Source organism: Solanum lycopersicum, chromosome 1 (assembly GCF_036512215.1).
Source record: "Solanum lycopersicum chromosome 1, SLM_r2.1".
Taxonomy (NCBI): domain Eukaryota; kingdom Viridiplantae; phylum Streptophyta; class Magnoliopsida; order Solanales; family Solanaceae; genus Solanum; species Solanum lycopersicum.
The window spans coordinates 91512533-91528682 of record NC_090800.1 but is presented as its reverse complement, the minus strand read 5'-3'; the positions used below and the strand labels follow the sequence as shown (position 1 = coordinate 91528682).

Here is a 16150-nt window from a genome sequence, read left to right as displayed (position 1 = left end):
CATTCTGTCATCATATACATTCAATCTTTTTGTGTATAATTATTTAAAGTTTGTATAAAAGTATAGTTTTTGAATTTGTATAACATAATTTTATATAATGTAAAATATATTTTATATAATTGTTTAAAGTCCATATGTGTTTATATCAATCTTTTATTTCTAGTTTTATTATATTTGAATAATTCCAGACCTTATATTACCTAATTACACAAACGCACATGAATTATACAAAAGTATCTGCGAGTTATACAAATTATTATCCTCTCCAGCTCGTCTCTCTCCCCCTTTCCCAGTCTCTCTCGCTGAAATATACAAATACATAAGTTTAATATACAATTATCTAACGAATACACATATACAATTTACCTCTCTTCTACTCTCTGACCTCTCTCACTCGTCACTCTCCTCCCTATAACTACGAATTGTAATTACCAAATTATATTTATGAAGTATAGATCATTTATTGTTTGATACATAATGTTCTCATGCTTTAATGAACCACACAAAAACTACTATAGTCATAGCTAGAAACTTATATTCATGAGTATGGAAGTTCATAAACTTCTTATAAAGAAAAATAACCGTTGCTAAAAGTTGTCAATACCTGTAACACTAACCTGCAGTCTGAACTAAACTACAACTCTCAGCTAAACCATCAGCTTAGCGAATTCCTCACCGCACTAAAAATCACAAGTTATTTTATGGACATACCCATAAAAAGGGAAAATTTTGATCCTTCCTAACCTTCCTTGTGCTTGAAAATGTGAAGGATGAGAAGTTTACACCAAATATCAGATTCACCCTTTGTAACAATCACTTCCTGACTCTCCCTGGTTGCATCCATATGGCAAGATCCAGAACCAATACACGGCGCACGCAAAGAACAGAGAGTTACACCATGGCTTGCAATTCTGATACAAGCAAAATTCTAAACTTCAACTATACGAAAATGGCTTCAAATTTTGCACATGGGTGGCTTTCGATGTAATTCTTGAACTCAGTATCCCCGTTGAATCTGAAGGAGTATAATGCCTGTCTCTGTGTCAAGCCAAGAGGATATACTTTATAAATTTTGAGTTCATCTCCACCGCGAAGTACTTGAGGTCTTTCCTCCTTCCAAACTGGGACATGTTTAACAGACTTGAATTTTGCAAGCACAGCAGATTCAAAGGCCTGTAGCGATAAATTATTTGACCTGCGCAGATACAGAAATTATGATCATTCAAAGTTAACATCAACAAGATAAGGCATAAATTAAATAGAAGGAAAAAGTACAGGACATAAGTCGCTAGATATAGTGGGTGCAAGACTTCCATATAATGACTAAGAATTTCAGAGCAAATTTAAATGAAAAGGGTTCCAAGGTCCTTTCTCTTAGTTGCTCGACTACCAACAATTTTCAGGAACTTCCTGTTTCAGCCTATGAATCAATTAGAATTGCTGATGCAGAGGTTGAAATCATCTCTATGTATTTCACATGCATTCTTGGTAAACACTCATTAAGCCAGGCAGCTAATTGGTAGGTTAATATGCAATATGATCATGAAAATCAAAAGTGAGAACATCTCTGCTCTTATCTTTGCCTAAACATGGAGACAAACGGAGAGTATAAGGGGCCAACAGAGGCTGCAGACAATTTAGACATGCTTTAGTAATTTGAAACTCAATTTTGTTCGGACATGCAATTTGAATTTCGTAAGTTGTATTTTTTCTCATAAACATGAAAACCTCACAATTTTTAAAAATTATCAGAACTTCCCCAATTCTTGTACAACCTTACCAAATGAACAAAAAATAGTTCATAACAAAGTACCATACACTACCAAAAGACCTTTCTAAAAAAATACATGTATTGATCAAACTTTAGTTCATTAAAAAAGAAAATTGAACATGAGTTGTAGTGTCACTATTCTTTAATATAATCCTCCCACACAACCTCTTCATGTAGAGCACACATTTAATAAAAATATGGTTGGTAGAAGTAAATATGGTTGTAAATATGAATATGGTAAGGTTGGATTTATATCTACCAGCTTATGGATCTTTTTTACACAATATAAACTTATTCAAATTTTACATTTAAAATTTTTTGAAATTGCAACTTGAAATTTAAAATCCTACTTTTTCGGAGAATTTGAATTTAAAATTGAAGTTGAAGTATTGTGCAGATTTCATAAAGAAATGCTGGTTTAAAATAAAAACTTCAAACTGAGCCCCCAAATCCTATGGCCAAACACCAACTAGGTTCCATTTAGCTCTTCAACATGAAAAATAATCACGTAACTTGGTGAAAGAAAAAAGAGAGAGAGAAAAGTAAATGATAACTCTTTTCAAGTGCATCCTGGACAAAGGAACAAAGACAAAGGAAGAGTCTACACCATTCCCAGAGATCAAAGAAAAGCATCGGAGATTTCAGAAAATAGAAATCTGAAATATTATTCTGTCAGCGTAATTCTGGAGAATATTTGTCAAAAATTATCAATGATTGAGTAGATGAGTGAGAAACAACAGAAAATGAAGCAAAAAGAAACACTTAATAGGATAAAAGTAGTTGAACTGATGGGACAAGTAGACACGTATCTGTTCTAACATATTCAGAGAATATGATTAAATATCTTTTTAATAATCAAAGAAAATATGCTTTAGATATTTGTGGTCAGAATGAAGTCACTGGAGATTAAAAATACCTTAGGAAAATGGAATCCATCTCAAACCTCCCCCTTTCACGTACATATACATGATAGACAGTTTCAGTCCCTCTGGTACATTTGCAGGGACGCTTCATAAATTTTGGACTCCGCTCTTCTTTCTCCCGGATTCTAGTTGCCAACAAGATGCACAAACGACAAGATGAATGAACTGCTGCCATATCAACCAGGGCTTTGAAGGCATCAGATGGGCCCTCAAACTTCCACCTGAATGACGAAAGAAAATCATATGTTAGATGTCTCATTAAAATTAAGAAGCATTTAGTAAAACTCAAAAGGGAAGTAGTAGTGTTTTAATAACTATAAACAAGCAGAGAGAGAGAGAGCCATTGTGTTGTCATCCCAAATTATTTATCCAGCTCAGATTAAACAGCAGTATCTAGATATAAGTTGGTTAAAAACTGGAAATACCAGAAGTGAAAACAATTTAGTGAAATGGGTCAGTATTACTTAGTAATTTTATGTTGAGAAGGTAGCAGATGACTTGGAAAAAGAAAAGTCTATACATTGGAAAAGTGGATAAATTTTGGGATAATCCAAAAAGGAGAGCCGGATAATCAAATTTGTGATTGAGGGAATTCCAGCAAGAAGAGCACCATCCTATTATCAAGTGAACTGGAGCCAAACAAAAAGAACAATTTTCAGTGATGCATACCTTAATGACTCATTATATGCAATAGGGTTTTCAGCAAGATACTTCATAGTCTTGGCAACTGATGCAGCGTCTTTTAGCTCTTTAATGTGCAAGACTGAAGTAGGAGAAGGAGCAAAGTCTTGGATGTTTGGAGCACCAACCACCACTGGGATTGATCCTACAAGTTTTATAGACTTACTTTTGTCAGCAGTAAAGAGTTGAAAACCTTACAATTCACCTGAACTGGTAAGATTGTCAAAATCTCAAACATGGGATAAACCTTGAACAAAAAAAGTCTTAGAACATATATATAATCGACATTGAGCCCCGATATGTTTACCCTAGTTATAGATGAGGTAACTAAGAAAATACAATATGAGGTTCTATGGTGCATGTTATTTGCTGATGATATTGTGTTAATTGACGACATCGGTGACGGTGTCAACCAAAAGCTTGAATTGTGGAGAAGCACTTCATACTTCGGAGGACAAGCAGAAGTAAGATTGAATATATGCACTGCAAATTTAGTCAACATGAAGAGCAAAGTTAAGGTGAGTCAGATAGGATTTGGGTGCCTAAATGCAATTCCAAGAGAATGGGACAATAGATGAAGATGGTTAATCTTAGAATCAAAACCAGATGGTTGAAATGGAGAAGTTCTACAAGTAGTGAATATTGGGCCACTAAACTGCAACATGTTGACAAGATGAGTATTGAAGAGATGTGGATCCTAAGATGGATGTTCGGGGCATAGATGATTAGAAGAGATTAAACAGAACCATATCAACCAAAAGGTGCAAGTAGCAAACATTGGGGCTAAAAGGAGAGAGAGTCACTTGAGATAATCTGGTCATATCATGTGATGAACCGGTATTTAGGTGTAAAACCATGGTGAATAAAGGTGCTAATGAAGAACGAGATAGACCAACAATTTCTTGGAATCCATTCAGACTTGTCTAAAGACAAGGCACAATGAAAGAAAAAAATCTATATGGGTAATATCCACTAATCAGGAATATGGTCATGTTAGTATGTCTAGTCCGGGCCCGATGGTTTGCCAAAGAGTACTTTTTTTTTTGAAATTGGTAACTTAGGAGTTCTTTTTTTTTTTACGACCAGGGAAACCCGAAGCCACTACCCTTTGGGTGCGCACAGGGTAAAACCTCCACTCCTATGGAATAGCTCGCTTAATTTGAGCATTTTATTTGCCCATGTAATCCTTCGGGGTGGCCCACTGGTTTGGGCTTGGGACTTCCATGTTGGAAGTCCCAAGTTTGAAACCCCTTGCCAGTGAAAGCAAGGGGGTTTCCTTTTGGGTCAAGCCCGTCACACTGGGCTTGCCAAGAGTTGGACCAGTGGTTTGGCTTGACTCACATTGCTCATTCTACAGAAATACAAGTTCAAATCCAAGCCATTTTTGAATGTATCAAGAATTTATTAGAACTCAAATGTTTGTCCTTCCTACAACTTCTGTAAGTAACTGTAAGTTTTATATACTGTGTCATACAGATGCAAAAACAGTCACTTATTTATGCACAGTACACTAGCAACAGATCTATGGAATATGTTTAATTCTATTTTTGGGAAATGGCATACAGTATGCCATACAGCATCAATGACACTCTAGAGAGTTGGAGCAGCAAGAAAGTTGACAGAGCCATACAGCATCTGGAAGGTGATGCTTGCTGATATCTTTGGTAGCATATGGATTGAAAGGAATAGAAGATGTTTTGATGGAAGGAAAGGCTAAATGTGGCCAATGCATCTCTTTGTTAGCTCCCTGGTCATAAGACAGTTTTTTTTTCCTAAAAGGAGCTAGCAGGTTTTCTTTTGCTTTTGCTTCTATATTTTTGACTATTATGCATCTTCTTGATGTGCCTCTAAATGAAGCCAATTACTTCATCAAAAGAAATTCCACCGTCCGAGATCTGCTAGTAAATACAGAAGATCTAACTAAAACCACATCAGCATACAATGAGCACATATGTCTTACCTGTAAGGGAGGGAGGACTAAGCTAAAATCACAGTGAAAACCCAAGTCTACATTACCAACTAAGAAATACAAAAGTGATTACCAGCTACAAGAGACTGAAAGAATTTTTCAGTTACATAATCCTCCTCATTAGAATTCTCAAAAGCCAAGCTAAACTTGTAGTGCTTCAGTGCTTCCACTTTGTCAACTGCCATCAGATTGAGAACAGAGACCACAAGTTAGATTTAATTGGACTTCCTTTTCCTTTTTGACAAGTAATAATAAAGATTTAATGGGATATCAGGGTACACCTAAACCAAATGCATGTAAAGAAACCACATCCAGACAGATGATTTATCCACAACACCTTTTCTCGGTATACTTTTGTTTCAACAAATCTCAATGTAATTTCTTCAGAATGAAATTCAACAATTTAAATACTATATTCCAACTTATTTCAACTCAAACTTTAAGCAAGAACAAATGCAAAATAACCCATTGACATGGCAAAATCACTGGCCTAGCATAAACTCAAATCACACACCCACACCAAAATACTAAAAGACAACACACATTCATATTTACATTATTAGCCAGGAGAAAAGACATAAAGTTCACATTGGTGGAAAAAACCTGTCTTCTGAAGGAATGTGGTGACACCGAGGAAGAGTCAATCAAAATCCATAATATTATCCCAAGGACAAGAATTAGCTCCACAGTTGTACTATTTTACTTAGAAAATGCCATCCATATTTTATCCTTTTTCTTCAGAAGTTGGATAATTGAAATATACTAACCTCTTCCATCTTTGTTACGATGACAACTTCCATAAGAATCAATTCTGATATTTGCCCTTTCAAGGGCTTCTAAAGCTTGCAAGCGGAAGTTGCGAGCACCACAATTAGAAATGAAAGCCGCTGCTAAGGCATTCTCTGTTTTAGGTTGTACTGGAGCCATGATATCATATTCAGCCCAAGAAAAGTACCCAACAGGAACATCTGAAGAGAGGCTTGTTGTCATTACAACATCATATCCCCTTCTGTATGTGAGTGAAAAAAATGAAATAGGTCAGGAAAATTATGCAAATTTTAAATCTCAACCACTCTAGGATCCTTGAGAACTTTGGCTGCATAGACTAACTTTGTGATTCGATATTAAGAAAAAGCACTAACCAAGGGAATTTCAGAATCCGTCATGGCAGGTAGCATTGGTATAAATACCATGTATATAATGCTAAGCCAATTTTTAAGCAAGGTTATAGAAAAATCTCAACTACAACATAATCCAATGATCTTTTGGTAGATAAATCAACTTTGTGATCAAACTTATGATTGATGCTGCTGCATAGCGTCAAGTATCGGGTGGTGCTCAATTAGATGCAACTTTTTAATAATTTCTTTTTGTTTTAATAGGTATGGTTGCACATAAACTTATGTTCGGTAAGGTCTTAAGTCATATACCACCCCTTAAAGTTATCCATAGCATTCACTTAAGACACCCAACCAAACCTCATACTTGTTCAACACCTTAACTGTTCAAAAAATTATTCTTATTAGACACTGAAAATAAGTTCTGATCAGGTCCCATAATATCTAATTACCTAGCCGTGAGGAGTAAACCCCTACTAATTCATCCGACATAGTAAACAAAAAGAAAAGAACTTCTTTGTAAGTAAAATAGGTTGACTTATACCACTCAAAAACTAAGTTCTCCCCTCATCCTCAAATTGACCATACAGGAAAAGCCAAATTCTTATTCTTTGGCCCCTAAAGGAATGAAGAAAACCAACAATATTCACTCAAAAAATCACATTGAACAAAGAACACAGCAAATGCAGGGCCCTGTGATTATTTGGTCGATCTGAATCTGAATTATTTTCTACAGGGAATATATTGGTGCCTAACGAAGCATGCATTCATGTTATCCGTTTTTAAACATCTTGCCTATGACAAAATGTTGGACAAAGGATCTATAGCTGCAAATGTGCTTATAATGCAAAAGCTATCTAAATCTAATAACAATGCATAACATACTAGTTACCCTTGTCTCAAAAAAAACAATGCATAACATACAAAAGAATAATGTGATGAAAAATGTTACTTAAGAAAAAAATGAAAGACAATTGTGCATTGACGGCAGGGAATGCAATAAGATTTTTTCATAATGTGCTTACCCACCGTCGTGCCAGAGTAATGTTGTTCTCAGCATAGTATTGAGCTGACTCCATAGATTGTAGCACGCTAGCTATGCCAGCTTGTCGTGGTAGCCGAAATGCTGCATCAGACTTCTTATCGAAATTGGTTCCAAACTTACATCCCACCGAACAGGAGTTCAATGTCTATATAGTGATTGAACAGACATCAAATTCTGTATAATGTAGTGACTGAACAGACATCAAAATTCAATATAAGATCATAAATTTCAACCCGTATCTAAAGTCTCCTCGCAAAGAAATCACAACAACCAAAAGACACCAAACCTAAGAAAACTCTCCTGCTATATCCGAGCAACAATCCAAAAGTCTGAAGTCAACCAGTCACTCTTAAGCATATTATGATGTCAACACTATATCCGAGCAACAATCCAAAAGTCTGAAGTCAACCATGCACTCTTAAGCATACTATGATGTCAACACATATGGGATTCAGGAAGCAGACTCTTCACCCTATAAATAAAAGAGCTCTACATAACTTGCAAGCAAATCCATAAAAAAAAATTTGCACTATCCAAAAAGACTTGGGAATATCACTAAACGCAGTGGTGAAAACAAAAGAAGCTAGCTCTAAATCCCAAACTAGTAAGTTCCACTATATGGATCCTCATTATCCATTATGCCCATTTGGCCCATTTATTTCCAATTCAACAAAAAAGAAAAAAAAAACTGCATCCGTTTTTTACAATTCTTTAATTCTAACTTTCTACATGACATCTTGAAAGACCACCGAATTCAAAAGTTTCTTTACTTTCTTGAACTCCTCGAGTGACATCTTTAAGACAAAAACTCCTTTATTTTGGTACATTCTACATATTTTTAATACTAAACACCAGAAGATTCAAAGTTTCTGTACTTTCTTGAACTTCATATCTAGTGACATCTCTTAAGACCACGAAATTTAAAAGTCTTTTTACTTTCTTAAACTCCATATCAAAATCAAAACCACAAATAAATTGAAAAGGATGCATTAATAAGCAGAAGTAAAAAGTAACCTGTTCACGGCCACGAACAAGAATTGGTTCTTTGTCAAAATCTCTGGAAAAGGCCACAGAATCTTCCCTTTCCAACCACTCCTCACAGCCCCCTGGTACTAAACCTTGATCGACCTCACTAACCAAAACACCCAATTCGGCCTCATCAACAGCCAGTTCAATGGTGGACCGAGAAGACGTTGTGAACTGATAGAAGGAGTCAGCCCAAGAATTAACAAGATTGGCTTTTTCAGCCATGTCAATTTTACTCAGAAAAGAAATCTCTGCTATAAACACAAGGGCAACGAAGAGAGGTAACCAACTACGCCATTTTCTATTGGGTATGTTTGAATTTGAGGATGACCCAATTGAACTGGGTGCTTCATCTGCCCAAGGGAACCTTTGAATTGGAATACCAGTAGCCATCAATCGCTAAAATTGAGAGAAAGAGACAAGCGGATTCTTGAATTTCTTGGAATTCATTCACGTTATTATCAAAGTGGCGTTAGGATACTGGAGAGGGGTTTTGGCGTATATTGGACAACTAAAAACTTGTAGTATATATAATATAATGTAATTTTTTCCAAAATTAGTGTATAATTTACACGTGTGCCGGAGTCCTTATTTTATTTTTCAAGTTGGTTTGATTTCACTTTCCAAATTTGTATTTAAATTCTTAAGGAAAAAATTATAACAGATTTTTTTTTTTGTAATTTCTGAAATTCGAGAAATAAATTGAAAAAAGTATATTTTCAATATGAGAATCTAAGTATATGAAACAGAGAAGTACTACTTAAAATTTATTTATGTCGATAATAATCCAAATTTAATCGTGTTTAATATAATTTTTCATCTTTTGTGCTCTTTTGGTTTGGTGGGATAATCAAATTTTATACTCCACAACAAATTATCAAATTATTTTATTTCATGTTTACGAGTGTTTCAAAATTGTTTTATCCCACTATTTATAATAAAATAATAAAATATTATTCATATATTAGAAAATAAAATAATTACGAGATATTTATTTATGCAAACCAAACAACTCATTCACTTGACCGGTATGTCTAGATCATAGTGTGGTTACCACTGGATTCATAGTGTGGTTACCACTGGATTGCTATTGTATTTAGCTAGATCATAGTGTGGTTACTACTGGATTGCTATTGTATTTAGCTGTTACTATTTGATTAATGATTTTTTTACGTAGTTTTTTTAAACTATCACTAACTATTCTAGCCCCATTATAAGAATCGTTTGGTTGAAAACTAGTCATCTCAAAAACTAGTTATCCTGAATCAATTATGTTGGAATAACCTATCTCACTCTATATATGGAACAACTTATCTTACCTGTATATGGGATAACTTAATTTCACCCTGTGTATGAGAAAACTTATCGCATCACTATGATATAAATAGTGGAATAAGTTATCTCAAGTATGTCGACTAAACAAGAACCAAACTTGTATCTTTATCCCAGGACTGCTTCACCATCCAAGGCACGACGGTCACGAAGAGAGGTGGATGGCTCCGTATCATTGATACAATCCAAAGAAAACCACAGGCCAAAAGCTTGACATTGAAGTGGGAGAGCTCAAGATCATATGCTAGCTTTCCAATAAATTAATGTAAATCTCATACCTTGCAATAGATCGTACACACATAATAACTCCACTTTCAATATTGAAACACGGGACTTTGTTCTGCAACGAAGATCAGAACAAAGAAACAGTGCCAAATAAAAGAGAACAGGAGTACGAAAAAAAAGAAGCTGAAGACACAGTCAAGGATCGACAGAATTCCACTAAATATACGTAGAAAAGTACATGTGCATCTTCAAATGAAAGAAAAACAAACAAAAGAATTTAGCTATTGAAGTCCTCCAGCTAAAGTTTATGTAGACATTTGTTCTCTACTGATAATTTTCTAGTTACCCTGCCCTCTCCCCACCCCCAAATGTTTTCTTTCTCGTGTAAAACACTTACGCTTGTATGGATACTTATCTACATGTCATTTACAGCATTATTGCTATATTCGACACTGTGCAAATGCACGCTAGAATGTTCCTACTCTACTTCTTTAACCCAAAAAATGCTACGCCCAACACTCTACTACCTGCAATAAATTTGATTTCATCCCGTACACCTTTCTCAAATTTGACATCCTCCTTTAGAAAAGCAACAAAATAATTACCAACTCCTTGCGTTGAGAGTCCACTTCTCCAGTATTTCACCACCCCTCAGCTACCTTTCAAAAGTCTTACATTGGCCATAGTCTTCTGATAGGTTTTGAGCTTTACTTTGTCACTACTCTGGAACATAGAACTAGCTCCCGTCATTGTTTGGTGAAGAATTTCCAAGATTTACTTGGTTATTTCTCTGGAACATGGTACTAGCAACTCCTGAACTCTCGTATTCCTAGTTGGAACGACCTGAAGTACACATATAGCAACGAGGTAAGGGCTTTTTTTACAACCATTAAAAATAATTTTTTTCAAAGGTAATGGGAAGAAGTTGATGCACATTACTTGCTCTTGCTCTGTAGTGTCCACCGAAGCTGTCTTCATCTTTTTGCATCTCGTGTTTTCATCTAAATCTTCATCCAAGAAATTCTGACCTGAACCTTCTGCAAAATTTCTAACAATGTCAAAAAGAATACTAACAAATATACAATTTACACAAACTATAATGTACCTGTGTTGAATGTTTACATAAAAAATGATCCTTTGGTTTTTCAGAATCCCAGGAATCTAAGCATGTAGAACGACAAGTTCCACATTTAAGTCTTTACTGAAGACAGTTCATCCTCGAATCCTCAATTAAAAACAATTTTAACATAAACGTAGCGAAGTGCTTACCAGTAACTCTACAAACTGTTTTCTGCAGTTCTCCCGGTTTGGAAGGGATTAAATTTGATATTGTTTTGTATACACAAGATGAAGAAGACCTCTCATCGCTTGTTTGTTTCCCCTTGCAAAGTAGTTCACTACAAAATTGGCTATCCATAACCTGATGATGCCCATCACCGCGTAGATATTTCAAGCAATCATGAGAATCAGCTGCGATATACACAACAGGTGGCTGCCTCACAGTCTTGATCTTCTTCCAAGAGCCATGACGCAGAAAAGGTAACTGGAAGAGAAGGGAAAAACTGTCAAGGAAGATCCACCAAGGATTTTTTTATTTTCTTTGTAAGAAGGGTGGGTGCTGTTTTCATTGTCATTACTGAAAACTAGTGGGGCATGAGGGGTCAATTTTGTGCAGATCCCTAGTGATCTATGTTGTTAGGACTCTTCCAAAATGTCAATGGTGCATATTGGATCCTCCAGAAGTAGTGCATATTTGGAGGATCCAACATGAGTGCATTTTTTCAAGTGTCAGAGCGATACCGCTCACAAGTACTTCAGCCATAAACCAAAACAGGAGGCAAATAATCAGGCAACTGTAAATATTATGCAAAAATTTATATTCAACCAGCATCCCTTTAGAAAGCATGAAACCTACAAACAAGTTTTCATTCTCAAACAAAGCAAGGATATCTTCCTAAAAGAGAAAGGATGTAAAGAGTAGGAATTTGATAATTAAGCTTCCTTCCCCAACTAATACGAAATTACAATGGATCACTTACACTTGTAAAGTAAGACAGAATCAGGATCTTCTTCTCTCCCCATTCTCTCCATGGCCTCCTCCTATTAATGGCTATACCTGACGTTAATTTTTCCCTCTCAATTCTTGAATTTTGTCATCTCAAATAAAAAAGGCAAGACACCAAAATGTGTTTCTTTGAACTTTAGAAGTCATTCAAGAAAAGCCAAAAAATGAAGATCACATCAGATACTTGATATTTACTTCATCTGTTCATCATCATAATTTATTTTGGTTATATATGCTACTTGTATATACTTATATAACCTAATTGTTTGTAGAACAAAATAAATATAATTTTCTAAGACCGTAAAAGTAGTATTTCTTTTCCATTCAAGTATTTGCCTGTGGTTATGTAAAATGATGATCGCATCAAATCAATGTTTAAGCTATTTCTCACACAGCAAATTTTCACATATACAGAATTGTAGCATGTTAACTACATGCATACATATACATAGAGAAACACTCAACACACACATTTAGAATATCAGCTGTGTATTTTTGAATTCTTTTTCTTCTTGATGTTGCGTGATTTACACTTACAGTCCGATTAGTGCAGTAAATCAGTAAGACTTGTTTTTGGTGTGAAACTGTCGCCAGCCCTAAAATATATTTCTGCCTCTGCCCAGCTCATTGTTAAAATGCAGCCAAAAAGGGCCTTGTTATAGCTCTAGAAATAAAGAATGAACTAAAATTAGGCTCCTGACCTGCTTTGAAGCTTTGTTAACATGTGCAGATAAAGATAACTCTTCTGACAAATTTCTGCAGCTCAGGTTCATTTCCACAGATCCAGCACGCAATGCCATGGATCTGTGTAACTGCTTAACAAATGAAGATTCAAGACAGTCCAGAAATGCATTGTGCTTTGTATTTGTCCATCCTGTGTACTTTTCCTGAAGTTAAGACGTGAAATATGTGAGTGTTGTTATCCTGATATATTCTGGCAAGTTAATGCTCATTAAGTTAAAATTGGATAAACATATCAAGAAATATGCATGCCACAAGAAATGCTGCATATACTGCTTCCTCCTTGGTCTTTCCGACTATCTTTCTTGTTTTCTTTTCTAAACTGATTGGTGAATCTAGGGGGTTTCATCCCTAGTATACTTAATCTTTTGATGCTCTCAGCAGTGAAGAATAAAGACAGCGAGAAATTTTTTGAGATTTCTAATCACATCTGAGGTCTCCAACACATAAGATGTTGCACTTTTTGGCTTTTCTTCCCTATGTAATATACATTTTTTCTCACTTCTCCCTTCTTTTTCTTGAAATACACTTGATTATGGGAAGTCATTTCGTTGCTTGAACCAAACACTTCATAAACTCAGTTCTTCCCCTAGTTACCCTTTTGCATGCTTGATTTCAAGCTTTATCACAGCAGTCGGAACTAACCAAGTATCTTCTATGGAGCGCTCAGAGAGATCAATGTGGTGGAATCACTATATGCAAACAAAATGTATACCTTACAAGCACTATCATATTAACACAGCCAAATGAAAACCTAGAGACTTGGGGGATCTAAAATCTCTGATAAAACAGGTAGTCTCAGGGAAACACCTTCTAGAAGTAGAAATTCCATTCTCAAAAGTCATATTACATCATTTATATAATTATGATAAAAGAATTTCGTATCAAGGTACACTTCCCACACATGCTGCAGTTTCAACAGAACAATTCAATCTATTAATAGATTATTAATATTAACTGCACGAGCCGAGTGTCTGTCAGAAAAAATCTCTCCACTCAAAGGTAGGGATAAGCTGGCATACACTTTACCCTCCCAGAATCCACTTTGTGGAACTACACTAGGTAGTGGCGGAGCCAACTTATCGCTTGGAGGTTCATCTGAATCCCCTTTGGCGGAAAATTATTATTTATACATGGTTAAAATAATTTTAGGTATAAATAGTAGATGTTGAACCACCTTCGGCTGCTTCGTGTGCCTATTTCTTCAAAATTTGAATTCCCTTATTGAAAATCCTTGCTCCGTCACTGACACTGGGTATGTTGTTGTTGTAATATTGATTGCATAAAAGGGCAGTCCGGTATAATATTAACAGCATGTGCAGGATTAATGCATCAACATGACTAACCAAGAAGTGTGACACAAGTTTTAAGCATTGAATGACTACATATTTAGAAATGTAGCTTTAAAGAAAACTAGGTTCTGAAAGTGACAATGAAGTAACCTTTTTAAAACTAGGGAATAAATCAACTTTGGACTATTACACCGAGTACTTCTTACCTCCCACCAGCAGGCTGACTGTGATTCTTTTTATGAGTATCCTACAAGATCTTATAATCCAATAAAGAAAGAGAATTTCAGCCTGATACACCATACACTAATGGCATCACCAAAATTCTACACAAATAAAGTAGTCTGAATCTATAGGTGAAAGTCTCCAATATAGACCCTGTCAACGGTGTAAAGTAATGCTCAAGCGTGTAAAATTCTTTTTGATTAGATCTGAAAATAGGTAATTTGGGATGAGCATGACAAGCTAAATACTCATGATTGATCATCTACAAGCTCCCATTTTTTCTTTGATGCTAATTTTCCAGTTCAGCCTTTAAACAAGAACTAAGCAACAACTCCTCACAACTTCAACGAATAATGACCCCTTTTCCTCCTTCTCAACACGGAGAAATATAGAAGTTCAATAAAAAGAGAATTCATGTGAACAAAAACTCCAACCTGCAGTATACACGAGATGATAATATAATCAGACCATCCTTGCCACAAGAACTGTTCTTTGTCTCTTTAACACCAAAAAAATAAGCATAATTCCACTTCTTCCAACTCCAAAAACAAACTTAGGTTATGCTAAATATTCCTTAACCAGATTAAAAACAGAATTGAACTAACATATCACGCGTAGATCTTTAACCCGATCTCTAATTAAACTAGTGAGCCAATTTTTCAATTTCTCCCTTCCATAATTCTCAAGCTAAATATCCTCTCTATATATATCATATCTAGTCGCTGCTCCGTCTAAAAAAATCATACGGACAACAGAGAACCCATACAGTCACCAATATCAGCATCTACTACCAACAATTTAGGAAAATAAACAAAGAAATAACCTTATAGATACTAAATCACAAAATAATACCAGACGATACACGAGATTTAACCAGGAAGAATCGCAAATAAAGTAAATATGGAGTACCTTGGTAGCATTTTCACTCTGCAGCAAAGTATCTTTGAAATCCGCAACACTTGAAGACAACTCACCAGAATTCAACCGGGTCAACTCATTAGCGCAACTCTCCGACGACGACGACGATGCCGGTCTCTCCTTCCGGTAGCTCTCTTCCATTTTATATTCTCCGATAATGTGAGATATGAAAAAAAAGATCAACAAATATCTACTCTATATACAAGCAGGTGACTAAAAGCGTGAAGTTTGGGGTAGGGTGGGGTTTGGGGGGTGGGGGTTTAGGGGCTATGGAGGCGGTTTTGATCAAGCCGGAGTTTTTATTTTCTGTGAGGGGCCAACAGGGCTCCACATGGCGACGCTTTTACACGTGTCATGATTTTGGCTTTTTGCCACGTCAGCAGTGGTTGATAATATCTCTACAGAAAATGTCAACCAGATATTTTTTCTAGGAAGCGAGAGAAATCGCGTGAGTACTTTTTAAAATTGGAAAGTGCTGAACACGCGCCATGTGCATGACAGCTAATTGAAGAGCTTACTGGTCACTGCGTCAAATACCAGATAACCGTAGGTATTACCGTTTGACATAAATTATTTATAAATATCGTTTCTTCGTCTTAATTTATGCGTGATCACAAATTAAATAAATGAGAAAAAAATTAAATTAAAATTACGAAACAAAAGTATTTTAGAGAACGTACTTTTATTAAAAGAAACTAATGTTTAAAAAGTTTGTATCCTGATAAGTTTGAAAGAATAGATTGTTTTAAGAAACAATGTATTTGAATTTAGACAAATAACTTTTATTTACGTATGTGGATTTCACAACTTATTAAAAGAAAT

General features: G+C 35.4%; 2 protein-coding genes across 3 annotated transcripts; both read right to left on the bottom strand.

The window, feature by feature from the left end:
* Window positions 1-422: 422 nt before the first annotated feature.
* Window positions 423-9043, bottom strand: LOC101264378 (glycoprotein 3-alpha-L-fucosyltransferase A-like). Its single transcript, XM_004230732.5, has 7 exons — window positions 8522-9043; window positions 7492-7652; window positions 6112-6353; window positions 5418-5522; window positions 3364-3520; window positions 2688-2915; window positions 423-1195 (listed from the first exon to the last, which is right to left on the bottom strand). The coding sequence occupies exons 1-7, from the start codon at window positions 8924-8926 to the stop codon at window positions 940-942; spliced, it is 1554 nt and encodes a 517-aa protein (XP_004230780.1). The 5' UTR covers window positions 8927-9043; the 3' UTR covers window positions 423-939.
* Window positions 9044-10285: 1242 nt separating this feature from the next.
* Window positions 10286-15599, bottom strand: LOC101264074 (cold-regulated protein 28). 2 transcript variants are annotated; one of them, XR_011211964.1, is made up of 5 exons: window positions 15320-15599; window positions 12857-13042; window positions 11360-11633; window positions 11030-11251; window positions 10286-10933 (listed from the first exon to the last, which is right to left on the bottom strand). XR_011211964.1 is itself a non-coding variant. In XM_004230731.4 (5 exons), the coding sequence occupies exons 1-5, from the start codon at window positions 15467-15469 to the stop codon at window positions 10865-10867; spliced, it is 777 nt and encodes a 258-aa protein (XP_004230779.1). In that variant the 5' UTR covers window positions 15470-15599; the 3' UTR covers window positions 10286-10864. The 2 variants fall into 2 exon arrangements, 1 of the variants encoding a protein (XP_004230779.1); XM_004230731.4 differs by having other exon boundaries at window positions 11030-11127.
* Between the last annotated feature and the right edge of the window lie 551 nt (window positions 15600-16150).